This window comes from Pezoporus occidentalis, unplaced genomic scaffold (genome assembly GCF_034315485.1).
Source record: "Pezoporus occidentalis ecotype Australia unplaced genomic scaffold, CSIRO_AGI_Poc_V1 ctg254, whole genome shotgun sequence".
In the NCBI taxonomy this organism is placed as follows: domain Eukaryota; kingdom Metazoa; phylum Chordata; class Aves; order Psittaciformes; family Psittacidae; genus Pezoporus; species Pezoporus occidentalis.
The window spans coordinates 50,750-77,953 of NW_026914437.1; the positions used below are offsets into that span (position 1 = coordinate 50,750).

A 27,204-nucleotide genomic window follows, 5' to 3' on the forward strand; every position below is an offset into this window, starting at 1 on the left:
GGAAGACTCTAAAGGGAGTACAAGTTGCTCCTCTGCTGGGATGGCACTGGGAGATGTCTCTCTTGGTTTGGTGATGGGATCCTGCCTTCCTTATCTTTCCGTAGGCAGCTCCTGGCCCTGGCCATCACCTCCGTGCACAAAGGGCAGTGCAGAACCTTTGTCTCTCCCTGTGTGTGTTTTAGGGCAGGTGCCTTCCCTTGCTGGCTAGGCAGCAGGTCCTGGTGCTGCCGTGCTGGGCTCTGGCGGGTGAGTGGCAGCAGCTCTCACTGTGCCTGAATTCCCCTGAACCACAAGTGAAATCTGCAGAAATACACAAAGTAAACAGCTCGGGGCCCGGATTCCTGGCGCTTCGGGGAACCTTCCACTAGGAAAAGGCTCCGAGCTGCACACAAACAGTCTGCTTCTCCCCCAGCCTGCCGGTGCGGTGACCCCCTGGACCAGGAGGGATGCTGCCAAAGTGCTGTGGGGACTGTGCTGGGAGCCCTGTGGAGCTGGGCTGGCTTCATGCCTCACAGCAGCTGGAATAAAAGCTGCTCTTGGGGTTCTTCTTATTCCTCTGCTGCTCACGTCCACCAAACAGAGAGGTTTTAATCTCTTTCTTGCAGACTGTGAGAACAATTGCCCAGGGTGCTGCAGTGACCTTTGCTGCGCAGATAGGGGATAGGAAAATGGCAGTGGGAGCTGGGACCTCTGCCCTGGGGCTCTGCTTGCCCCATCTGTGGGTGCTGGAGAGGCAGAGGCCATGGCAAAGAGCTAAGTAGGCCTTATACATCCCTCCTGGGTGCTGTCAGGGGCTGCTGCATGTGTGCTGTAGGTGCTGGGGAGGATGCTGTCTCCTTAGCGTGTCCCCTGGCATGGGTTTGTCTGCCACTGGGTGTGAGCATCTCTCATGCTCACCCCATCATCTCTGCTCACCAGTCTGGTGTGAGCCCATAGGTTTTCTTCTGTGCCATATTGCCCCCCAGGAGCATTGCCTGGGGCTGTGATGGTGACATGGAGCCCTGCTGCCCTGCCTGTATGTCGGCTTTATCCCAGGGGAGCTGGACCGCCCGCAGCCCGGGACCCGAAATGACAGTAAATCTGGGTGAGGAGGAGCAAGATCCACACATAAATGCACTGGAATATTTTGGGGATGCTTTCCATGGGAGAAGCCGGACTTTCCCGGGAAACATCCCCCCGCTGGACCCACTCTCCCACCCACATGTGGCTGATTCCCAGAGATCCCTTCCTCTGCAGCTAGGGACAGTCCCCCTGCCTCCTGACCCCGCATCCCCACGGGGCAGCTCTGGTTCCCTCGGCCTCTCCCTGCGGGTCAGGCCTTTCTCTGGCTCCTCTCCAAGGTTTCAGAGCAGCTCTCAGAGAAGTAAAGCCACAAAGTTTGCCCCAGCTGGAGCAGAACCGCAGTGGCTGGCTTGGGAGGCGAGCGCTGGACCCGGTGGGTATTTATAATGCAGCAATGAGGTTAAAAATAACAGAAATTTAAGCTTGGGAAGCTTTTTCAGAGGATGAAAAGCTTTTCCTTTGGTGTCCGGGTGCCAGGGCTACTGCTGGCCATCCTCCATCCCTGATGTCCCTGCGCTGTGTCCCTCCGGGCTCTGTGGGTCCCTGCCTCCTGGTGTGTTGGGTTCTGTTTTGTGGCCATAGGGATTGTCCCTGTTCCCAGAGGGAGCAGGGATGCTGTGGGAAACCCTGAAAACTGCACAGTGCCCATTGGGTGCTGCAGGGGTGAGCGGAGGGAGGCAGAGTGGGGTCCAGCACCCAGAGCCCCTTCAAAGCCACCCAGAGGGGATGGGTCCTGCAGTGTTGCTGTCTCCTCTCACTCCCTAGGACAGCGGCTGCAGGGTGGGAGGAGGATGCTCCCCATGTCCAGCTCTTAGGAGCTGGGCTTTGCTGAACGTGTTCCTGGCACAGCAGCTTTGCATGGGGAGAGCCCAAGGGGCTGGTTTGCCATCCAAAAGCTCAGAGCTGTTTGGTGATGCAGCATCCCGTGACCTCCTCTTGCAGCTGAGCCACAAACCTCCCCAGACTCCTGCGCAGGCACGTTTTGTGCCATCGACGTCTTATTTTGGTTTGGCTCAAACCTTGTCCCTGTTGACTCAGAGGCAGCCCCGCTCGAGCTGCTGGGCCTGAGGAGGGGTGACCTTTCCTGTGTTTGCTGTCTGGCCTTGGGATCCAGCCATGCTTCAGGCTGTGGCTCTGCAGCCCCCAGTGAGGCTGGTGGGTGATGGCAGGTATTTCCCTTCTTGGAGCTGACACTCGATGGGCCCAAAGCCACCTTCCTCTTCTCATTTCTGTCCTCCTGGCTTTTAGCTCCTCTCCTCATTCTCAATTGTGTCTTATCTCCCTGATGCAGAACTGTGCTGGGGGCTGTGCTCCCCCTGCACCCTCTCCTTGGAGCTGGGGCAGGGTGGAAGTCTTGTGCCTCCGTCCCAGTGTTCCCACAGGGGATAGGTTTCCCAGTGGAGGGCTTGAGGGAAAGGGCTGATCTATCCCGTCTCTTCTATATCATCCCATATAATCTAATTCCATAGCTACTGGCAATGTAACCCTCTCATCCCTCCCCTCTTTAGGAGAGATCTTCAAGGTTTAACCTCATGGTCTCATCCTGGGGTGCCTGTCCCTATACCCAGGGCAGGTGAGGGGCACTCAGTTATGTGTCCTGCCTGCCTGCTTGGAGGAGAGCATCCTCTTGTCTGCTTGAGAGCAGCCTGGTACCCGCCATGGATGGTTCTGCCTGGTACACGTTTTCGGGAGCAGAGCTGGCAAGCACGTGGTGCTTTGGCATCATCTGTAACAGAGCAAAACGAGGTAGGGATGGGAGTTGGAGATGAGCTGGAGGCTCCATCTGTGGCAGCAGTTCCTGTGGGATTCATGTGGACTCACCTGTCTGGTTCTAGACAGTGAAAGCGATGTGTTAAAGAAACCCTTTGGGGGCCGTCCCAGAGCATCCCCGGCCCCTCTTTTCCAGCTAAGCCCAAGCAGCACATGAGCCCAGGCTTTGGCATCTGTAATCTGCTATGAAGCAAACTCACTAATGCTACTTTTTGGCAAAGTCTTCCTGAGAAGTCCTCGAGGGCAAAACGAAACGGGGTCACAGGAGGGTTTAATTCGGTACGTTGTCCTTCAAGGCAAGGAAAAGTCAGACGAGAAGTTTCAAACATCTTTATAAAAATATCCACATGTGCTCAGTGCAAAACTCACCGTCTTTACCTAATTTAGAAAATGACTTTATATGGAGAAAGATTTAACGCTGCTCCATGGAAGGGAAGAATAATGAATATGTCTGTACCAAATCGCGCTGTCATCCGAAGATGTCCAAGTGCTTTCGAAAGGCTTGGACAGAAGCAATTGTTCTTCTCTTTCCCTGGTTTTAGAAACTGAGGCATGGGATGAGAAAGGCAGAAAAGTGCAAGTTTCCCAGCTAATTTTAGCCATTTGAAGTCCAGATCTAAGCACCCAAAGAAGTGACCTGATTTTAATAGACCGCTGGTCAGGTCTCTGGGGTAGAAGCTACAGCAAGTCTGGCTTCATAGGTCTGCAAAGGTGGCCTGGGTCTGGAGAGGGAGCATCCTTCCTTTTCGTTGGCATTGCCTCCATGAGCCTTGCTAAGGGAGCAGATGATGAAGTGAATGAGAGGAGATTTATCTGAATTTCTTTGAGCCTAAGATAAGAACAAAGAGTTTCTCTCTGGGGCAGCTTTGTTTCAGCCGAGTGGGTTCAGTGCCCTCAGTAGTGCTGGAGGCCTGGATCCATCTAGGTCTGAAAGGAAAAGCAGATCCAGGCTTTTCAGCCCCATTATCACACCCCAACCTCTGAAATCTATTTAGTAATAAATAGCGTAGGTGGTGAAAGGAAAAGGGAAAATGAGATAAGCAAAGCACCTGAGTGAACCCAAGTTCCTTGGATTGGGAATTGGTGCTGGGACGGCTTTGGCAGCACATAGGCCACCCCAGGGTGGTGAGGCTGAGGGTGCTGCTCTGTTCCTCGTCCTCCTGCTGCCCAAATATAGCCCCAAATCCCTTGAAAGAAAAGCGCTCTCTCTCTCTCAGCTGAACACTCTGCTGGGTCTCCAGGGTCAATCTTGCTGGGAGTAAGCAGTGAAATGCTTGCAAAGTTGAGCTTTCAACTGGGAGGGCTTAGCTGGGATCCTAGAGCTGAACAGGTTGGACCTGGGGACAAATGGGGGCTGCTGGGTCCACCAGGAGGTGGAAACTGCTTCCAAATTGCCTGCCCAGGAGGGAAGCTGCTTCCCTGAGCCCTGCAGCTTGCAGTGCAGGGGAAGTGGGGATCCACGGGGAGATGCCAGCAGGGTGACAGTGTGAGGAGGGGACAAAATACCCGTCTTTGTGTTTTGCCTTCTTGAACAGGCCTGGGGTCACTTGTGCTCATCTCTTTGTCAAGAACAATTGATAATATTAGTTACATGGTGCAACACCAGCCCCTCCTTTGTGATCAGGACCTGTCTGTGCAATGGGATGAGTGAGAATTGCAGTAAACATTTCCTAGGACCAAAAGCATCTGCATCTTCTTCTTTGCATTATCTGGGTTTATGCCTGCCTTGTCCTCCTTCAAAATCACCTTCCTCTGAAGAGGACAGATGGGCTTAGTGTGTCCAGGGCTGGAAGATGCTCCCAAGACTCCTCTATCTCAAACGTGCATCACATTGGGATGGAGCTCAGGGGGTGGCAGGGTAGGGGTGAAGTGTGGATCTGGCTCCTTTGGTCACTGCAGTGCCAGCAGCACACAGCACCCTGCCTGGTCACAAGCACTGGCAGAGTGCTGGACACCCTTGGTGCAGGCAGTGTGCTGGGTCAATATTTGCCAGCACTGGTGGGGAGAAGGCACCCCAAGCTTTTGTGTTTTGCTTTCCACCTCCTGCCTGGTGACCCCATGCCTGTTCTTTTCCTCTCTTCCCATTATGATCAGTCAGTGGCATGATCCCTCATGCTGCAGGAGCATGGGCATTGCTGGGAAGTGGGACCCATCCTGGTGGAGGTGAGTGAATGGACAGTGTGGACCTCCTGGTGCTCTCTCCTCTAATGGGAAACCCATCCTCTTTTGCTCTCTTACCATTTAGAGATGTCACCTCCCAGGGGTTTTTGGAATGCATCTTCTGGCCTGTTGGCACTTAGGGCAGCAAGGATCGTGGCTGCAGCACAGATGGGATGGGAAAGGCCAGATCAGGGGGAAATGAATTAGGACGTGCAGAAGTACCCTTGAATGGGGGCAGTAACCTCTAATCCGGCTCAGTCCTCCTTATTTACAGTTGCCGAGAGGGAAGGCAGGAGGAAAGCAGCCTGGCAAGATGCGCAGAGCTGATCTCCTCCCCCCCCCCAGCTGCTTTGCTCTCACTAATGTATTTGCTGGCAGCGCTCGTTGTCCCCGGGGCATTAGAGCACGGTCAGAGCAACCGTTCGCATCCAAAGGCAGGAGTGTCGGAGCAGGCACAGGGCCGGCAATGGCTTGGGGGGGGCGATGGGAGTCCCCAGCCCCTCAGCACTGGGTGCATGTGGGGTAATGAAGTGCAAAGCGCATCCCTGTCCCCTTATTGGTGGCAGGGATGCAGGCAGGGAAACCTCGCAGCCCCTGCCTGCAGCGATGCCCCAGGCTCTGTGATGAGGGCAGTACCCATGGGGTGTTTCTGCCTGCAGTGCCGGGCTGAGGGAAGGGGCTTGGTGCTGGGCAGGTTTCCCTGCGCTTGAAAATACTTATTAAGAAGCCCCAGAGCTGTTTGTCCTTAGCTCAGCACTCAGTGGGAAGAGTGGGGACATCCGGGAGCACTGCCCTGTACAGGGACATGAGGAAGGACAGAGCCCTGGAGAACCTGATTTGGTCACACCTTGCAGTGTTGGGAAGGAGTCAAAAATCACCCCAAAAGCTCCTATACCATAAAACGAGGCATTTGACACCCCTGGTTCTAAGCAAGTGCTTCCCTCCTGAGCATCAAGTGCTCCTGTAGTGTGCTGGACCCATGAAGCACCCGGACCCAGAGATCCTGCTGGCTGCTGCAGAATATTCTGGCATTTGCAATCAGGGTTAGTGCGGTCACTGCACTTGTTCCAGGCAAAAGCAATGAGAATTTTATGAGGTGTAAATGGATTGTGAGTGCCTGAAAGCATCCGTGTCCCGCTCGGCTCCGTGTGTGCACACGCTTCTGCACCTCCTCTCCTCGGCCAGAGTATCTTGTCTCCTCAAGATAAATATTAGCTCCATGAGATGCTCTAATCCAAGTTTCTGTCCGTGATGCTGCTGTTGTGGTTAAAAACCCCCTTCTTCAAGCTGCAAGATTCATTAGGGTCCAGTCTCCGGGGTTCGAAGGGAAACTGGAGCAGCTGTTAATGAGGGAGCAATAATATCTAGAGCTCGTTTCAAAGCAGTAATGGAATTAGGAAGAAGACAAACACAGCTCAGTCCCGTGCCTGATGGCTTTATTTTCGGCTTCTTTCTTGCTTTTCACTTTATTAGTTAGAATTAGAACATCCATTTTGCATTAGAGGGCAGATGATGAAATCACATGGGATCAGGGTTACCAGCGGTGGGGAACTTGGAGCTTTCTCAGCCTTTTCGGAGCGCTGATAGCAGAAGTGGATAGTGCAGAGGGAGCAGTGATGGAGAGGGAGACAGGACAGAGAAGGGCAAGAGCTGGAGCCTGCAGCCTCTTTAGGAAGGCTTGTAATATGTTATTAATGGAAAAGAAACTGCAATTTTTATTTTGTGGAAGTTCTTTTGTTCCACATTAATTTTTAAAGCCTGCTTTGCTCCCATTACAGCCTTACTGCCATAGCATGGGGCTGGCTGGGAGGAGCTGCCCTTTGAAAGGCTTTGGGGGGGGCCCATGTTTGTGTTCATGCTGGGGGAGCAGGGTGTTGCCCCGAGGCCATCATCCCAACCCCACCACTCCTATAGCACCCACTAAGCATCACTCAGGCCCTGGGGTAGGGATGTGGAAGGTGCCAGGGCTGTGTGCCTTCGTTAGGTGCTTGCCTACACATGGAGCTCTTTCTCGATTAACTCCATGTGTGGAGACACGCGGATCCTGGAACAGGAACAAGGCGCCCTTATTCCCCTATAAGCTTGTCCACACATGGAGTAAATCAATAGCAGTTCATCAGGAGCAGCACGCTGGCTGGAGATGCTGCCCCAGGATGAGTCACATCCAGGGAGGGGAGCAGCAAACTAAACTAAAATCAGAAAAAGCTGAGGTCTGAGTCCAGACCTGGATCTCAGGAGTGACCATCGCCTTTCTGCTGTGCCAGACCAAAGGGCTGGCTTTGTACTGTGTCCTCTCTCCTGCCTGGTAAGCCTTGTGGGTGGCTGGAGCTGAGTTTTGCACCTTGAACCTGTAATTGTGTACTGGGATGAGAGGTGTATGCAGCGCTTGGTGCTGGATACAGGTTCCCAATGAGGATGTGATCGGATGGGCTGGGAGCTAACAGCTCCGGGGGTTTTGGGTTGCCAAAGGTTGTCCTTGTTGTTTTTCCAAAACCAAAGTTGGTGTGGGTGATGTGCCTGAGATTGGGAACCTGGGGGGTTTTGGTGCATTTTTCATTAAGCCTTGGAGATCAAAACCTTTAGGAATCATTTGGTTTAAAGCTCCTGAAGTGGTCAAATGCCCTCTCTTTTCCAGGGAAGGCTGGGGCTGTGCCAGGACAGAGTGGTGTGTGGGGCTGGATCTGGCCATGGGAGCAGGGCTCACCTTGTGCCTGGGTCCAGATTTGGTCTGGTAAAGGTTTGGAGAGGAAAGGAGGGAGAGCTGCTTACCAAGGGATGGTGCTTGAGTGTTTCCCACCTCTGCCCTAGCCTGGGGGTTGCTGATGGTGAAGGTCAGGTCTCCTGGCAGGCTTGCAGCAGGACCCCAAAGTGACAATTTCCACCCAAATAGGCTCAAACTGACCTCATTCCCAGCGAGAATGAGATTTGGAAGTGGTGGTTGTGGCTGCCTGGTTTCTCTCCAACGCCAAGCAGCTCCCAGGGCAGTTGGGGCTTAGTGCCTTCTGGGTCTTATTCTGCAGGAATGAATGAATGGAACAAATCCATTTTAAATGCCAGGTTATGACACTGGTGTGACAGGCACTAGAAAATGGCAATGGCTCAGTCCCTGCTCTTCCTTCACTGAGGTTTGGCTCTGGTGACATTACGCTGGCAGTGATGCCAGCACAGGAGGAGCTGTGTGGGTCAGAGTCAGATGATGATGTGCTGCCCACTCTCTGAGCTTCCTGGCTTTTGTCAGCTGCTGATGAAGCCTGATGCTAATTAAATGGGGTGTTTTGTGTCTAATAGACTCTTACTTGAGTTATGCTGGGCAGAGGGTGCTGTCTGGATCCCTGCTGGTGGTGCTGGCTGGTGGTTGCCCCTGTGGATCTTCTGCACCCCTCAGCCCCATGGGTGTTACCCCATGTGCTTGAATAGACCCCTGCCCCCTGATAAGCTTGTCTATGTAATGGGATCAAACTGAAATAGGGAGTGTTCAGGTTACATATAAGGAAGAAGGTTTTCCCTGTGAGGGTGCTGAGGCACCAGAATGGGTTGCCCAAAGAAGTGGTGAATGCTCCATCCCCTGGCAGGTTGGACAGAGCCTTGGGTGACATGGTCTAGTGTGAGGTGTCCCTGCCCATGGCAGGGGGTTGGAACTGGATGATCTTTAAGGTCCTTTCCAACCCAAACCATTGTGTGACCCTATGTTATCCTTGGGAAGAGCAGCTCCCTTGCTGGGTTAGCTGCGCTTTGGGATTCCCAGGAGGATCTGCAGACCCTGGGAGCAGGCTGACTGCTCCTGCCTAATATCTGCTCCATGCAGTGCTGCTGCGTTCCCTCCTCTCCCCTTCCCTGTCACCACCAGGCAGCCAGCCCTGTGCACACCCCCCGTCCGCCTTCACTTCCCATCTCTGCATGGAGATGTCAACGCGCTGTCACTGCTGCTGAAAGCACCGAACCTGTGCGATGCCCCAAGCCCCCGGGAAGCTCGGAGCCTCCGCTCTGACTGTTGGGAAGGTGGGCAGCTGCCTTTGCTGCCAGCCGAGCCTCCCTCTCCTTGGCTTTCCTTGCCTGGAGGGGAGGCTGGACTCGCCTGTTTCCCCTGGGAATGCTGGGATCATGGAGAGCACAAGCCTGAGCTGCCTCAGGCAGCAACCAGGGTGCCCAGGGGGCAGGAGGGCTTTATAGGAGTGGGAGACATCAGTATAGACCTGGCTGGCTCTAGCCCCTTCTCCATGGCTGGCAGTGTGGGATGCAGGTAGCACCGAAGTCCTCACTGCCACCTCCTTTTGTAGTCACATAGGGAAGGGAAACCAGGGGGGCTGTGTCATCCCTGCAAGAGAAATCTATCAGATGCACCCTAACCTTTACAAAAAAAAACCCTTTTCTGTGGTCTTTCCTGGACTTTGAGTTATTTCATCCAACTTCCATCACACAACCCCCTGCTTGCTCCTTGGGGTTGAACATCTACCCTCCATATCTACTTTGGGTCTTTTTTTGGCAGTAGCAGTAGGCAGTGGGATATGGCAAGTGTAGGACATCACATGTGAGCTCAGCCCAGGGTTTGGGCTTGGGCGTGTGGAGTAGGTCCTGCTTTTAAGCTGGTCTTACCCCGTTTTGTGTTGGGCTGCAGATGTATGAACACGTGAGGTTGGGAGGTGTTTTGTGGTGGCATCTCCTACCAGGTCTTTGCAAGCACCATGGCGGAGCTCAGCTCTGCAGTATGGCATACTGAGCACCATCCCAACCCTGTCTTCTTGCCTCTTCCTCCCTCTGCCACCGAGGCTCTAATTCATGAGTTCCCAACCATGGATTTGCGTGCAGGGGGGAATAAGACCAAGCACATGGCCAGGCACTGGGAAGCAAACCAGAGTCCTCAGTGCTCCAGCTCTCCCTCCCATGACGGCTTAGCCCTGGGGACCGCAGCTTGCTGCACCCAGTCGTTGTGCATCAACCCAGTGCTCGTGATGGCTTTTAGTCACGGTGGTTTTCTGACGTGGTGTCAAGATGTTTCAGTTCATGCAGACAAAAGTTACTTGTAGGCGCCTCAAGAACTGAGTCAGGCGCACCAGCTTATGGCTCGAGCATCTCCCGCAGATGGGCTCCTCAAGCACCTCCTGATGCAGTCAGAAACCGGCTGCTCCTTCCCTGTGTGCCATGAGCAGGAGCAGCCTCTTCCATACAGGGGAAAAGGCAGCGGGTTGAGGGCGAGCATGGCTTCGACCTCTATTTCTCCACCTGCAAAATGACCTGAACACCCATCCCCATTGTGAAAGCTCTGCGGTGCTTACACTGAAAACCCCTGCTTTTGTGGTTTTGAATCATGGATTTCAAAATCTGAAGCGTGTAAGATGGTTTCTGCCTAATTAAGTACTTAACCTGCAACAAAATACTGTGTTTTGCATTGATTTGTTTTTTTAGAAATGAAATGTTGGCTCTGCTTCCAAGTGAAACACTGGAAGAGGCCAGTTGGAAAATCAACATCATATTTGGGCTTTGAAAACATAATCTCTTTAATTATTTAATTCCCCCCCCCATTTGCAGCCATGTAAGAAAACACACACAAATATTTGTGGGTAGTTTGAGTCACCCCAAAGCGGTGTTTTTTCAGGAAGGCTTTGCATGGTAAGTTACTCCCAGTGCTGGCTAAGGAAAACCTGAGAAGCTCCTAGGAACCCCCTTGGTTGGTGTCCTCAGGTGAGGGCACCCAGTGGAGGGGAAGGGAGAGGCGTGGGGCATGGGTTCCTCCAGCTCTGTTTTGGTCCATAGGGTGAAAATGATGCTGGTATTGTCCTTGGATTTGTCCTCTGAGTTTGTTGCGAGGCTTGGCCAGGTTTCCTCAGGGGCTTTGAGCTCATTCCCTTTTGCAGTTAAAATACTTGGCTGGGGACAGGAAGGACCCAGATGCTGCAGATGTGCTGCGAGCTGGGTGCTTTCGGTTCATCCTGGAGCCTGGCAGACAGGGCTCACCTGCATCAGCCCCTTTTCCTCTGTTGATCCCCAGGCTGCCTATTTGTAGACGAAATGGACAAACCCCTGAGTCTGAGCTTCTCTCAGGCCCTGGAAGGTGTTTGTCTTGGTGTGGTGGATGCATTTCCATGCTTGGTGAAGGAGTTTTGAAATGCCTCTGTGCCTCCTCACCTTTCTGGAGGGCTTGGTAAGGACTCTGCAGGTCTGGTGGCTGTGGAGCGTCCCAGCTGAGGGCTTTGCCATGTTGCAGGGGATGCAGGAGATGCAGGGGGTGCTCCGCTGCTGTGGGAGGGTTTGCTTGGGTGCATCCCTTCTGCCCTACATCCCAATTTCCCTGTCTCTCAAATCCCACCCATAAGTATCTCTAGCCTGGGTGTCTGCAGATGGACTGGAATGGGCTGGGGGGCGGGCACAGGCACAGAAACGGGTCATGTATTTCAGATGATGATGATGCAGCCCATGTGTTTATCTTGCTTGCATCCCAGCTCCTCACTAACAGCTCTTCTCTCTGAGGTTTCCTCTGGCCCTCAGTCAGCAGAGGGAATTCCCTCTCTCTGCCTGAGCTCCAGCTGCAGCTGGGATCACAGTGAGCAGAAGGACGGGCTGTCTTCACCACCTCTCCCAGGGCTCACGGAGTTCTGTGGTCCTCACTTGGTTACTGCACCTCGGTGCCATCCTGCTGCCTGCTTGCTTGGGTGGTCAGGGAAGCACTGAGCTAACGGTGGCTGCTGTTGATCCTGCAGAGCTGCCCATTCTGCATTCCTCACTGCAGCTGCTGACATTCCCTGCCATGGATGAATCCTTCAGTCACTTGCCTTGTGTATATTTAATAGGCTAGAGTGGGGTTTGAATTCAGGGTGCTTGAGGGGCTCAGGAGAGTGGTCCCCAGTGAGAGGGATGCAGGAGGATGCAAAGAGCCTGTATCACCTGCACTGGGTGGGCTGCTGATATTGGCAGTGAATAGTTTAGCTCCATGGGGAATATTCTGGCTCTGCAGAGATGAGTGCAGGGTTTTCCTAGCCAGGGGGGGTTAATCCAGCCGTGATGGGGGCAGAGAGCCTGTTGAGGCTTCCCAGAATGTGTTGGGGATTGTAAGAGAAGTGGAGAAGCTGCCAAGACAATTAACACAGGCTTGTTCTCACCAGCACGTCCCCGGGATGGAGCAGGGCTGTAATCAGCCTGTCGCTTCTCTGGCTTATTAATACATTGATTTTTTGGGGGGGGTTGGCTCTGGATGGTATGGTGCCTGCCAGCCAAACCTCTGTGGGGAGAAGGAGGGTTTGATGTGGCATCTCTGGGCATGGTAATCTCTCATTTTGGAAGGTGTTTGAGCTTCCTCCTCGGGGACCAATGGAGGAGGAGGAGGAGGAGGAGAGACATCCCCTCCATATGTGCACTGCCCTAGGAAGGGATTTAAATCGCAGGCTGGCAAAAAAGAGGAAATGTGCCTGTGTTGCTCAGGCTTTGAAGCCTGCAGGAGCTTCTTGGCGATGCTCCCCTTCCCTGTTAGGGGTAGCCTGGCTCAGAGGGGATCTCCTTCCCTGGCTACAGAGGCAGGCACTGCCTGCCAGTGCTGGAGGGGGTTTGCTGCTCCATGGCCTTCATCCTGGCCAACTTCTGTGGCTGGGGTGACAGCAAGGACCTGGCCCATACCCTGGTCCCCCATCTGCACTGAAGGGTAAGAGATGCTCTCCAAGGAAATATATGAATATTAAAATATAGATATGTATGTTTAGGATGTTTATAGATATGTATATTTAGGGTACATTTTACCTTCATCCACCTTGCCATGTGTCTGGGCTTTCATCTCTGCCCTGTTCCTTCTTGCTTTATGTGAACCTGCCTGCCCAGTGCAGCATTGCTGGCACAGCAGCACCGATGCCACATGTGTGGTCATGCAGAGCCATCACCTCCCCAATTCCTTCATTTCACCAACTGTTACATAAATCCGCTTTTATACTGAACTTGTGGACGTCACGGAAGCTGTGTCCATACCCATAACATCACTGTTTCCATGGGAACCAGCGTACTTCCAAGGGGGAAAAAGTAGGAGACTAAAAAAAGGACAAAGGAGGAACAAAATAAGACAAATACTTGACATATCCCAACTATGTGTCGGTGTAGGATGTTACAAAGATTTCACTGCAACTTGTTTAGGAAACCTTGCATAACAGTTTTTGTCTCAAGTAATGCAGCAAACAGAATCAGGAATGGTAGAAACTTCATAGTATCCCAAATATCCCGAGTCTCTCAGTGAGAGAGAGCCTCTGGCAACTCTGCATGAGGTGCCTTTGTGCATGGGTATGAGGGGAAGATGCCTCTGCCTGTGTTGCAGCATTTACCTGGGTTTCCGTGGGTTTTCCTGCATCCTGAACCACGGCTGGGGCTGTGCACCATGGTGGGGTGGCACTGATGGGTGTTGTGGATGTGTCGCACTGAGCAGCCCCTCTTCTGCTCCACTGAACTTTAAGGGCAGGAGCTATTAAGGGACAGTTTACAGTGGGTAAGTGTAAAAGTATATATATATACAGGGATTTAGTGTCTATCCACTCTGCACTTGATAAGGCATGGTGGGAGAAAAGGTCTTAAATACAGTATTGAGCACCAGTAGCGGCTTTGGCATATTTGTTGTGTTTTAACTGGGAACCCTGGGTCCCTCCTGCTGAGGAGGAGTCCATTGGGAAGGCTTTTACTACTCACAACATCTTCTTTAATGCCACGTGTGAGATGCAGGGAGGGAGCACATCCCAGAGGCTCCATCATGGGAGGTGATGGCTGGTGTGGAGGCTGAGCTGCAAGCTGGGTCTAGGAGGAGGACAGGGACAGGCACGTGTGTGACAGGGCACGCTCCTGCCTCCATTGCCCTGCTTTGGTGGGCAAGCGGGAGGACAGCCCATCCCTGAGCCACCCAAACGTCAGCAGAAGGTGCCAAATCAGGGGGAGATGGAGGTTGGGGGAAGCTGGAGCTTCTGTTGGGCTCGGTCTGGGTGAGTGAGGCTTCACCTGCTTCTCTATTCTTCCTTGGTGATGTTGGGCAATAAGGGTCATGTTCCTGGTGTTTGGCATCAGTTGGTGAAACAGCTGGTGAGCTCCAGCACTGTGGGCTTCAACCTGGGCCCATCCCTCTCAGCAGGGGCCATGCACTGTCCTGCCCTTTGTGCGAGTCCTTTTCTTGGCTGGTTTCTTGCTCTCTGTTCTGTGATGCTGAGGAGGGCTTGATGAGGAACAAAGGATGGGGATGAGAAGCCAGAATAAATCCAGTCTAAAGTGCTCTTGCTTGACATTCTATTTCATTTTACTTTTTTAAAGCACCCATCACTGCAGATGCTGGTCCCATGGTTGGGCTGGCCAAGCCCTCCCAGCTCAGCAGTTAATTGTAAGTGATATTATATAGGGCTTGTCTTAAAACCCCCAGCTCCTGAAGTTTGGAGATTATGCAAGACACTCAGCTTGAAGGATTTTATCTTCATTTTTTCCTCTCTTTAAGCAATAAGGTTTTAAACCCTTTTGGTTGCTGGAAAAACCCTTAAAATACAAACCTAAAAGGTGATAGGGAAACAGTTCTGAAACAGTAAGGCAAATAAGAACCTTGTCAGGGTTTTTTTTCTATGACAAAATGTCTTTTTTCATCAGGCTTCACCCCCTCTAAATGCAGCATCATTCTTCTCTTCATCACCTGGGCGGCTCAGCAGGGTGGTTCTGTGTTGCTGTGCAAATCCTACATCCCCCTTTAAGAGGTGGCTGCGTTCCGAAGCAGGGAAGAACATCTCCTGCCTGCAACTGACAGTGCAATTTTTAAGTCTTTGAGAGAAAAATGATAACGTGATTAAGATGATTACTCCCTAAAATCCCCTTTTGCCTCTACTTTTGGGCTTTGCAGTCACCGTTGTGCATTATGGGGCCTTTGGGGACCATCGTGTAGCCGTGGTCCTGCAGGGATGGAGCAGAGCAGAGGGAAGCAGCTGCATCCCCTGGAACATCTGCAAGGGGAAATAAATTAGAGATTACATTTCCAGAAACACTGGCATGAATAATCACCCTGTTTTGGTTTCCCAGGTTTAATTGTGAAGCTGCATGAACTAAAATCATCTCCTGGGTCTGTCTGTGCTGTGAGGGAAGCGTTTTGAAGACCTGCAGAGCAGTGACGAGGCAGGGATGCTCCCTGTCTGGCTTTTCCCAGCTCAGTGCCTGTGGCTGGGGATGTGCTGGGCTCAGTGGGTCATCCTAACTCCCAGCAGTGTGTCCTCAGGCTCCCAGATAAGGTGATCCAGGATGGGCCAGGCGTTGGCCATGGAAATGCTCTCTATTGAATCTATAACCCCCTTTGCTGCAGCCCCACTGGAGGAGAGCCTCTTGGCTTTGCTTTCCAGGAATGCCCTGGCGATTGGGCTCTCCTGGCATGAATCCCTATGGATGGCAGGGCAGGAGGTGCACACTCCATCACATGCATGCAATGAGCATGCCTGTGGCTGCTGTGCCTGCAGTGGGTTATCCACCCCATCAGGAAAAAGCAGGATTGCTGCTGGTGCGGTACTGTGATGCTGCAAACCTGCCGCATCTTCCCTGCTTCATCCCACTCTTGTATTCCCTGGAGGGAGGGGAGGTACCAAGCTTGGAAAAGCACCTGGAAGGGCAAATTCATGGAATAGAGATTGTGTCAGGATCACACCAGAGACAGATTCCAGTGAGTGCTCAGCTGCAAGCTGGGGAAGTGGATTCATCGGGTAAAGATGCTCTGAGAGCACCTCTAGCATGCAACATCCAAGGGGATGCAAATGTTTCCTGCAGATGCTAAAAGCAAAAGGTGGGAGCCAGTTTATGGAATATGGGAGAGTAAACCAAAATCCAGTTGAATGTCCAGGATTGTGATGAGAATCCTGTGACCTTTCAACTGGGTCTGACACGAAGAACCTTTTCATGCTGGCCCGATGCAGCCAGAGGCTGCGAAGGGGTTATTGTTTCCATCCATGAGGCAGATTAATTCTGAGGACTTTCAACTTTCCTTGCAAACGGCCTGAATTAATGTTTTAGGATTTCAGTCCCTGCCTCCTCACACCCCCCCAAAGGCCAGACCCTGGAAGTCCCATTATGCTCCTGTCAAAGGGGCTATTTCTGGAATTGATGATATGAATGAAGCCTAAAACTCCGCTCTCATTAACGTCTGCAGCTTATCCCAGTGTCACTCCTAAGCTGGTGGGACTTGGTGACGCTGCAGGGGAAGGCTGTCATTTCAACCCAATTTTCACATCACATTTGCACAAAAAAACCCTAGATCTTGCCAGCGCTTTCGGCACATTTGTCAAATACCAGCCGCTGTCCCAGCGAGCCGAGGCTTCACCCAGCACAAGGGAAAAGACTGTGGGTAGGGGTGAGGGACCTGGTTATGGTCTGTGGGTCTGACTGACCTCTCCATGGCCAGAAAACAGGCAGCAGAGCCAAGGGGTTACCTGGATGGATTCAGAGTTTGATGCACTTCTGTGGCTGGGTTTTACTGCAGGGCTGCCCAAGCACTGGTCCCCGCCTTGCCCACAGAGCCCAGCTCTCCATCACGCTGGCTGTGATTTTGGGGGGTCCCACCCCGGCTCCAGCAATGGCAGGGCAGCAACACATACTATTGGAGCTGCTGCTTTGCTGGAGCACTGGCACTGCTTCGGGAGAGCTGGAGGAGGGGGTCATGGAAGGAGCTGGAGAGGAAAGTGAAGAATGCAGGGAAGGAGGAGAGGGGGAATGGCAGAAGCCACCTGGAACTAGTGGAGCACCAAGGTAGGAAATACATATTAATCCTCTGCAGGAGAGTGTTTGTCCCTGTAAAGCATCAACAAACTCTGCCCTCCGCACCCACTGGTGTAGGTGCCTGGTTCCCCTAGTGAAGGGACCATGATTTTTGGGGATGGGTGATGCTGCAGCGTAGTGGTGCTTGCTCTCCCCATCCCCAATCCAAAGAGCAGTGTGTGCTCAGGCTCAGCACAGACAGCCTGTGCTGCTGATGGACCGAGCACCAGGCCCATCATCCTCCAGGCTGGCGCTGCCCTCGAGCAACAGCTTTGCATTTAATTCACTTGCTGGTGAATTTGATCTAAACTTCTGCAACCAAATCATAGCAAGCGTAATGCAATATCTTCCTCTTTCAATTATATTAAGCTGGGTAGCGCTGGCTAATTGAATCTGGGGCTCTTGCCTCTTAATTAGGAAAGGTCAGGCTCTGCTGAGTGCATGCAGGTAGCACGGGGATGGCTTGTGGTGGGAAGGGGGCTGAGGGCTCTTGCTCTGTGCAAAGGATGCTGTTGGTAACAAGTGAGAGACTTCTGGGTATTTGCTGGGGTTTTTTTGGTGCTTTAGCTTGTGAATTTTAAGCGTTATTGGATTTTTCTGCATAGCAGAAACAGATTTGTTTTAGTTGAAAAGGATCCGTGAGCCCTTTGTGTGTCTTGACCAACCTGATGGTAGGAATGTAGACTTTAAAGAATGAGTGAGCAGGTGACCCTGGAAAGGAGGGACTCTGACACCCAAGGTAGGGCGTGTGTAGGGTGATTACTTGCTGTGTGCTGCTGTACTTGCTGTGTGCACGTGAACCCCTTTATTACTTTAAGGATCAGCCCAATGGATCCTGCCTGCTCAGCCTGAGCAAATATTTATCTCATGCAGCGTGGATTGTGGGCTCAGCTCAGCTCGGTGTGCCCTTCACCATGAGCTTTGCCTCCGCCTCCTCACCTTAGCTGCTGGCTGAGGACCAGCCGCTGTCTCTAGTGCTTCCCAAAGCCCCTTTTGCCCCTTCACTGCCCACGCAGCAGCAGCCGGCAGCATTCAATAAAGCACCTTCTGCTTTTGCTAATTGAAGAGTTTCCCTTTGTCAGGCTCTCAGCTCAAAGGAGGGTCGGTACAAAGCCATAGCCATCAGCACTTTGCGTGGCTCTGAAAATCCCATTAGCAGAAGAAAGAGCTTGAAGTTTCATTCAGCTGGAAAGAAAAAGAGGCAAAAAAAAATATCCTTCCCCCTCCCCAGCCTTCTGATGTATCAGCTGTGCATTAACATACCGCCCTCGGCACTGCTGGGGTCCCTGTCCCGGGGATGTTTAATCAGGGTGATGTGTTATATTGGACTGAAATGTATTTGCTCGAGGGAGCGATATGCCGATAAGTGGGTCTGCGGTTAAAGCTGGGCAAAATAAACCTGCCAGCAGCAAATAACCCCCCCTCCTGCTCTCTGGGTCCCTCTCCTTCCCCACAGGCTGTTTTCCTGCCTGTTTGTTACTGCGAGGGGAGCTGTAGTGTGAGAGAGCAGGGATCAGCCCTGGGCTGGTGGCATAGGCAGAGCTGCAGGGATGCAATGGGATGAGGAGGGCATTTGCCATTGCCTCGCTGGGGACTGGATTGGGAGTGCTGCGGCTCTGGGCAGTGGGTGTTTACACAGATAAGGACTGATGCTACATGTGGGCACTGCAGGAGCCCTTTGGTGGGTGCACATCTGGTGCTGGTCCCCACATCTGCCTCCTGGCTGCCCATCACCCTGCAGGTTGTGGCATCTCTCCTGGATACTTTTAAGAGAGAGCTTTTTAAGGCTTTGCTTGCAATTAGTCACTGGTGCCAGCATGCTAATGGCATTGAGAGGCTCAGCCCTTTGCACTGCACATGGGGCTGTGGTGAGCTTGGATCTACTCATCTGCCCTGGGTGGGTGTTAGGGCTGCTCTAGGTCTTGGAGAGGGAGCAGGGGAGATTCAAGTGACTCTAAGCAGATGCACATCATGGTTGTGAGCTCACCTCTGCTTGCTTGGAATCCCAGCCAGCACCAACCAGCTGCCCACTGTGGTGAAAGCATCACCCAGGTCTTGTGCCCAGCTGAGATGGAGCCCCTGGAGGACACCCAGCCCTACTGCAGGGTCTACTCCACCACCACTAAAGACTTTGCATGTAGCTTTGCCTGCCTGGGGAAGCACCCATCTGTCTCTGCAGGTTTTGACCCAACCAAGCAAGCTACTCCTGAGCCTCCTCCCTTCCGTGCTGAGCATCTCACATAACCCTTGCAGACACGTGTTCATTCTGTCACCGTCTGGGATCTCACAGGGTTTTTTTCACCTATTCTTTATGTTCTGAAGGGCTTTGCAGTTCCTCACTGGCAGAGCTGTGGATGAGGCTGGCTTTGCAGAGGGATGTTTCCAGCCCCCTGTGCTGGGGAATGCCTGTGGATGCTGCCCCCTCCTCCAGCTGCCCTCCAGGCCTGTCCTCACAGGACTATATTTGGGCTAAATATTCCACCCTGGAATGTCTATCCCGATACCCTGTAAACGTTCCTTCCGATTAAAACACCCAGATTGCTGACAATGAAACCGTGACTCAGCCCCATCTGATTTCCCAGGAATTCACCCAGGATGGGTGGCAGGAGCTGCCAGCTCCAACCCCGTGCACCCAGCGGGGTGGCACCTGCTGATTCATCCTCACCTTCTTCTTCCGCAGCCTGGTAACGCTACAGCACGGGCTCCCAAACACCACCCGCTACCGCGTTGCAGCGAAAGCTCTTGTCTGGCAAGAGCCACGCTTATTTTCCTGGAGCCTGGAAGCTGCTGCCTGCACCCAGGCAGGAGCGTGGCCCCGGCTGCCTGTGGGTTGTGGCAGTCGATGGGGTGTTTTGTGTGCTAGGCTGGAAGACAACCCCAGCACCACATTGCCCCAGCTCCTGGGTTTGACATCTCTGTGCCATAGGCAAGAAATGCTCCCTAGAAGGATGCAGAAATTGGATACCAGGTTTGAACCATCCCCATAAGGATTTGCTGCAGCAGTGCAATTTATTCTGCCCCAAAAGTAACAGCATCCAAAGCGTGTCCCAGCAGTTTGGCTGTTTAAAATTGCTCCGAGAGGCAGCAGCCAGGGTAAGGATGGGCTCTGCTGGCCCTCAGAGTCTTAAAGGCTTTTTGGTAGTTAGTTAATGGTTTTGACAGTCTTAATTCAGACTGGGAATGAAAAGTTCAAGCAGTGACTTCAGGGAAATGCTCCTGGGATAAGATTTAACATGGTTAATAGAAAATTGTGATGTTGTTAGAGTGCTTTTCTGTAAATGCCAGGAGAGGAAATTAAGTGTCTGGTGTGGGGTTTTTTTCTTTCTTTTTCCTAAAAGTTGACATAGTTCTTTTAATTTAATGTTTTAATCCATCCCATCAGTGCTCAGAACTCTTGCCATGCAACTTTCATGCTGTAGTGGCTTTCACATTAGCTGTAGCCACCGATGTGAGCATGGGGAGAACACGCCATCAGTTTGCTGTGCAGGTGTCTAGACAGCAGGCAGGTTTCCATGCGAACCCAAAGTCTGACCTCGAGGAGCTGGTGCGTGCCTTGAATAAAGACCACAATAACCTTTCTGATGCAGTGCTGGCTCTTAGCGGAGGCTCGTCCAGGTCTGTTGCTTCCTTGATGGGCTCTGTGCAGGTGGTTCGAGAGGGTGAGCATGCTGGTGATCCTGCTCAACTGCGTGACACTGGGCATGTTCCACCCCTGCGAGGACATCGCCTGCGACTCGCCGCGCTGCAGGATCCTCCAGGTACAAAGCATGGTGTGGTGGAGGTGGCCTCAGGATGTTTAGGTCCTGCCTGCACTGGGGTCAAACCGGCACTTATAAAATGCTGGTTTTGGTGCTCAGATTGAAGGAAGAAGTTCTTTACTGTGAGGGTGCTGAGGCGCTGGAACAGGCTGCCCAAAGAAGTGGTAAATGCTCCATCCCTGGCAGTGTTCAAGGCCAGGTTGGACAGAGCCTTGGGTGCCCTGGTTTAGTGTGAGGTGTCCCTGCCCATGGCAGGGGGTTGGAACTGGATGATCTTAAGGTCCTTTCCAACCCAAACCATTCTGTGATTCTATATGAATGCATGTATGTCATAAGACAAAGCCCTTGTGCCAGCCCTGATGTAACCAAGCTTTGTTTAGAGTGCTTGGGGAGGGTTAACCATCCACAGTGAGCCCAAAATATACCTGTCCCTTTATCCAAGCACTATGTGAGCTGTTGGCCAGTCTTGGGTTGGGGGATGACATTTGGCTGCTCTCAGTGCTGCCTCTGCTCAGGGATTTTGGCTCTTGGTGGTGCAAGAAGAGACCTTATTGAACTCAGGTCTCTTCTCCCCTGCCCTAGTGTTGTTCATGCAGTAACGCAGGAGCATCTGTCCTCCCTTCCTTTCTTTTGCAGAGCTTCGACGATTTCATCTTTGCCTTCTTTGCCGTGGAAATGATCGTCAAGATGATTGCACTGGGGATTTTTGGGAAGAAATGCTACCTGGGAGATACATGGAACCGCCTGGACTTCTTCATTGTCATTGCGGGGTAAGCCCGGTGCAATGGGTCTCCCTCTTCCTGCTTCTCTCTTGTTGTTTATGGAATACGTGGCACGTAGTGGATTTGAGGGAAGGTTTGCAGCCCTGAGGACTGGAGCTTTCTGGGCACTGGTTGCTGTTGGTATTGTCCATCTTGGTAATCATCCAGATCACCACGATCCTCTCCATAGCCTGTGGGAGAGCTGACGCTCAGCTCATGGAGAGAGCAGGGCAGGGTGGTAAAAGCTGTTTGTGGTGGACTGTGGCCAGCCCATGCCTTGGGGCTCCTCACAGGACCCTGGGCTTGGCTCTTCTCCCTCCAGCCCCAATGGTGGTTGTGGTTTCCATCAGGCGAGGTGGTGGAGGAGCAGGCGGCTGGGAGCACGGAGCGGCGTGCCAGGAGGATAGTTCACTGCAATGTGCATGATTGCCCTCATTATTGTACTTCTTTTCTTGAGGGAAAACTACCAAGTTTTGCCTTTTTGAGTGTTTTCCTTTCAGAGGAACCTGGTTTGAATTAAAGGATCTTTGAGCACCCGAGAGTCTCCTGGCGGAGGCTGGAAATCCACATGAAAAGTCCCTGGCCCCTAGCCAGAGAGCTGAGTTTCTTTGACACATGAATCTCTCGCCAGCCCTCGCTTCCCTCCCCGCCTTTCCTTTGGGAAAACAGTGGGGTTTTCGTCTTCTGATAGAGTTCAGAGATGGAATTTACTGGATTTTCCTGGAAAGGAGCAGGGGGCCCTCCTGGTTGGGCTGTTTACCTGGCATGGGTTTGGTGTGCCCCAGGAAGGGGCAACAATTTGGGCTTTGCTTATGGTCCAATGTTGGCCCCATAGGGTCATGGCAGGCATCTGGGAGAACCAAAGCAGTGGCCCAGTAAAACCAGTAAGGAGGTGGAAGGTCTCCCAGTGCATCCTTGGCCTGGGATAACTCATTGCCATGGAGTGCTACAGAGACCAAAAAATGTAGTGAAGCTCAAGCCACAGACTGGAGGTAAAGATGGAGGGCAGAAAGGCCAAGAGCTGTAGCTGTCCCTGGAATCCATCTGCAGAAAGCTGCTTTCCAGCTTTTCCAGCCCTTAGGAAAAGGCTCGGAGTTTCCTCCTGAAGTGTCTGAGCAACATTAGGGGCTGTAGTGGTGGAGCATTGGAGAGAGCTGGATCCAGTGTCCAATTGGTAGGCTTGCAAGCATCATCAGCACGGCCAAGGGCTGGAGCCTGCTAAAGCCACCTGGTGTATTCTTTAGTTCTTTATTATTCCTCACACTACAATTAGGTGTGATGAGGAGCCAGACCCAAGCAAGGCCAGGCATCCACATGGGGAGGCTCAGGGGGGCATAGTGCTGGGTGCTGCTGTGTTCCCCTCCCAGCCCAGTCCTGGCCATGCCTGTTGAGCTTGCAAAGACTTTGGAGCTGGAGTTTATCCTTGATGTGCTTCTATAGAGAACCCCCCCCCTTGATGGTACCTCGGTCTAGAGGGACATCAGCAGAAACAACCCCAATTCCTATTTCAAAATACAGCTGCATTTTGCTTAAGCAATCATTAAATCACCTGCTGCACATGGATGGGTATTTGGATGCGTGAGAGTCACCTCTTTCCTGTGCAGAGCATGGATAGGGTACCCTCTATTCTTCTCACATCCCTGGGAGCACACAGAGGCATTTATTTGTTGCAGGGGTTTTGCAGTCTTATAGCTTGACCCCTCCTGTGACCCCTGCCATGTTGGCTTTGCCTCTCACTAAATGATGGCTCTTTCCTTCATGTGCATGAACTGCTCCCATCTGGGCTCCGTCAAAACCAATTCAGCCGGCAAAGGATCGAACTGGATTTAAATACAAAGCGGAGCCTCTCCTCCCCCTGCGCTCACTTTCTCTGCTCCCTTTCATGCCCTTGTGTTCTCCTCCAGCCCTCGCCCATCCATCCTGGAGTGCTGCAGCCTACTCTGCGTCCTGGAGGCTCCCTCAGCCATCCTCAGCAGTGCCGAGGGCCAGGCAAAGCCAAGGGGGCTGCAGGAATGGGTCAGTGCTGTAGCAGAGGGGAAAAAAAGGGACCCAAGCCCTTTACTAGACTCAAGATGTAGGTAAAAAGCACTTTAAGAATAAGAGAAAAAAACACTCCAGGGGCCAATCCCAACCAGACAGAGGGAAATTCCTCCAGTAGCTTGAGTGCAGCTCTGCAGCTCCCACACAGAGCAAATTACCCACAAGGAGAGCATGTGTCAGGTCAGTCCTCAAATCCCTGCTGTATTTGCTGGATACCTGACGAAGTGCATCGTGTTTTTATGTAGGTCTTGTGTAAGGGCTTCAGCCAGGTTCCCCAGTGAAATGACAAGGGAAGAGACCTCAAAAATGATGCTTCCATGAGGACCTGGAGACCACAATGAAGTAGCTTTCCTTCTGCCTTCCCATTTTTTCCCTCCCCTTTTTGTGCAAGTCATGGGAAGAGGGAAGCAGATCCTGGGCTTCTGCTCTCCTGCTTTCCCTGATGCTTCCCTTCCCTTGGGATGCAGAAAGTGATGGTAAGGGAAGAGGAGAAGAGGCAAACCCTGTGTGTGTGATACTGGGTGGTGAAGGAATGTCACAGCGGGAGACATGTGGGATGTGCTGCATGCCTGTATGCTCCCATGGGCACATCATCCATAGAAACCCTTCCCAACCACTACCAGTCGAAGGAGAGGCTTCCAAAAAACCTTCTAGCATTCCATCCTCCCCATTCTTTGCGAAGTTTCTGGACCTGTCAGAGGTTAGCCTTGCAGAGAAAGCTTTTTGTGCATGTTTGCCCCAAATCTGCCACTTGCAGAGGGCAGGGAGAGCTGCTCAGATGCTGTGCTTGCTCCTGCTGCGCTGCCGACCACTTTCGTGTCATGCCATTAAGTACTTCTCAGCCCTGTTAAACTGTCCAGACCAATCTCATGAGCTCATGGAGAGTAAATGACTTCTTTGTGACAATGTAATGCAATTAGCGATAATTGTAGAGTGTGTAATGTCTGCAACACATCTCTGTAATTACAGTAAAACTTGCTGGAGATGAGAATAACGCTGTATTATCAAAACTCAGCTTAGTGAAACACGGCTTTGGCTGTAGGTTGTGGAGCTGCATGGGGAAAAGGAAAGGGAAAAAAAGTGATGAATGGCATAATTACGCTGTGTTATGTTAAAGGAGAGGATTCGGGGAGTTCGCTTTTCAGAGCACACTTGAAGGTGAGCAGGCAGTGCGAGCCAGCTCTTGCCCTCTAAGGAAGATTCAACACGATTTTGACCTTTCCCAGCATAAGATGGAGATGTATCAAAGATAAACACTTGTTTACATCCAGAAATATGCAGAGGTGATTGCAGTTTAGTGCTGACTGAGGCTTGGGCTTGTGAACTGGAGCTATGGGATGGAAATGTGCCCTGGCTTATCATTTCAGGACCCAGCACCCTCTGGAGGGCAGGGTGCAGGGGCCTCTTCTTCAGTCTATGGGAAGAGGGGAGCCACAAATTGAGACCTACCTGCTCCTCAGTTGGAGCCATCTCCATCCCCAGCCACTTTGCTGCAGGACCCGCTTGTTTTGACTTTGGTCAGATAAGGACTCCCCTGAACCTCTGCATCTCCAGGGATTAAATTGTTCTTTAAACCATCCTCATCAAAAACCACCCCAAAACAACAAAAACCCCAATGGTTAATTGTTTTCCCACGAGAGAACCTTTAAATCAGGGGATAATTTGGTGCTGTAAGAGCTTACAGGGTTCCTCTCTGCCTTCTGTGGGGTCAAGCAGGGCTCTGGATCCATGCCTGTGTTTCTGCTTTCTCCAAGCAGGGCTGTGCATCATCCCGTGTTTGGGTTGTGCAGGTCTGTTGTTACTCTGGGATCAGTCAGTTGTTTGGCCAAGTCTGCGGAGCCCTGTTTGTGCTTTGCTCATTGTAATGGTAACAGGCCTCTTAAAAGACTTCGTAGGAAAGTTAAACACTTGCGGTGTATTTTGCTTACAATTTGAGCCAAGCTGGGGCTGGAGGTGGTTGGCAGCTGCTTCCTGCAGAAACAGACACCGCTGCTTTTTCTCTTTGTTTCCTGAGCACTTCTAATGTTTGTTATCATTTTTTCCTCCCTCTGTTGAAGGCTATATTAAAGAGTCAGCTCCACTGAACCCATCATAAACAACCCTTAAGGATATCTTGCTCCCTCCTGGTTTTGAGTGCTGAATTTCAGGGATCAAATATGCCTTGCTGTGTTCATAGAGGGAAAGGGATGGTGCAGTCCATCTCTGCTGCGTCTAAACCCGCATGGCTCCTGAAGAGCTCTTTAGCTCAGGAGCTGGGATGAGGGTGATGCCGTCAGACTGGTCTCATGTGGCTGCAGCAGCCCCAGAGCAAGGTGCCTGCTGGGTGCTTTGGGTGAAGCTTCCAGCACATGGCCTTCTCCTGTCAATGTCAGTTCACTTCACAGGCAGGCAGGGCTCTTCTGAACACCTCTTCATCTGTACCAGGCTGATCAAGGGGCTGCTTCAGCTCCCTGGTTCAGATGTGGAAGAAAAGGCTGGCATGGGACTGCCTATGGGAAGTCCCTGCTGCAATCTCCTGCTGTGACTGCAAAGGCTGTTCTTTCCCCAGGTATTAGTCACTTTGTCCTTTAAGAGAAAGGCAGAGCTGAATGTTGCTTTCTCATCCCCTCTGCCTGTATTGATCCCTCTTGCACTGAAGAGCAGTACCTTGGAGATGTGCCCTCTGTGCTGGGGGGTAATTGCCCGTGTAAGTGGCTGATTTGCACACGCAATTACCCAATGTGCAATCACAGCCACGGCCCCTTTGAGCTGCAGTGAAAGCTGCACCAAACCCTCTCCCAGGAGCCTGCTGGGCTTTCTGGGATGGATGTGAGTGTCCTGAAAGCTGGGAGCCTCCTCACGGGTCCCCACTGCATTCTCAATTGGGTGCTTTTTGCTCCAAGCAGCAGCAGCAGAACCACATCAAGCTGAATGCTCATAATCGCAAACCTTTGGGCTTCAAAATCTGGGGCTGACTTTTGCAATTTGATGCTTTAAGTGGCTTTTGGGAGGATGAAGAGCAGCCGAGACCCAGGGACCAGCAAAGCCCCGCAGCTGGAGATGCTTCCTGCTCCATGCAGGAGCCTTCGAAGCACAGCATCCTGAGCAAGCCACATCCCTGACTCACAGAAACCTGCTGGGTAAAAGAAAACCCTCAGCAGCCCCCCCTGTAGCTGGGCTGGCTCAAACCCACCTGTGAAAAGCCTCATCTTTTGCAAGTTTTAGGACTTTCTGGAGAGAAAACACTCAAGTTTCTCTCAGTTCTTCAGCTGAACTTGCTGCTGCTTCAAAAGCCTCATTAGTCAAGTGTCCTGGCTGGGACAAACGGTGCTGCTGGATCCAGCAGGCTGCGGGGTTCATGCTCCCTCCAGTTCCTTTCATTCTGTTCACCTTGATCAAAATGAGTGGTTTTAAAGTTAATCAACACCCACGAATGCGGGGAGACTTAAAAAGCAGCTCCTGAGCAAAAGCAGAGCACAGCAAAGCCTGTGAGGGCCGGGAGGAAATCTCTTTCCAGCTTTCTGAAGATGCAGTGCTGGCTAAATAATGTTCCCTTGTCTTTTCCAGCATCAGTGGCTTAACATCACCCACTGATAACTGCACTTTGCAGATAAAGGGTGTCTCTATGCCCAGTTTTGGTAACCTTTCGACACTGAATAAATCTGAGCCTATCTCTTGCTGGCAATGAGTGGCAGCTCTTTGCCTCTGCAGAAAGAGGGGCAGGCAGCTCTCAGGGATGCTTCCCTGCCTGCAGGCATCTCTCTGGGTTCCTTGTGTGACCTTGATCGCATCTCCTGGCTGTAAAGCATCCCCAGCACCCAGCCGTGAATGGGGAGAGTTCAAGCTTTCCTTGCTAAGTGCCCTCAGCACAAACTCCATGACTCTGATGGGTCTTTGCACCATTTCTGCTTCCTGAGCAGGAGCGATCCTGGGGATGGGAGCAGAGCTCA

The 27,204-nt window shown here is 52.1% G+C and overlaps 1 protein-coding gene across 15 annotated transcripts in view; it reads left to right on the forward strand.

The window, feature by feature from the left end:
* Positions 1-27,204, forward strand: part of CACNA1G (calcium voltage-gated channel subunit alpha1 G) — a 140,791-nt gene that overhangs the window by 24,457 nt on the left and 89,130 nt on the right. For all 15 annotated transcript variants that reach the window (XM_062623522.1, XM_062623523.1, XM_062623529.1 and 12 more), the window contains exons 2-3: positions 20,363-20,474; positions 21,111-21,244. In XM_062623522.1, the coding sequence (XP_062479506.1) occupies positions 20,363-20,474; positions 21,111-21,244 (246 nt within the window). The remainder of the gene's footprint in view (positions 1-20,362; positions 20,475-21,110; positions 21,245-27,204) is intronic.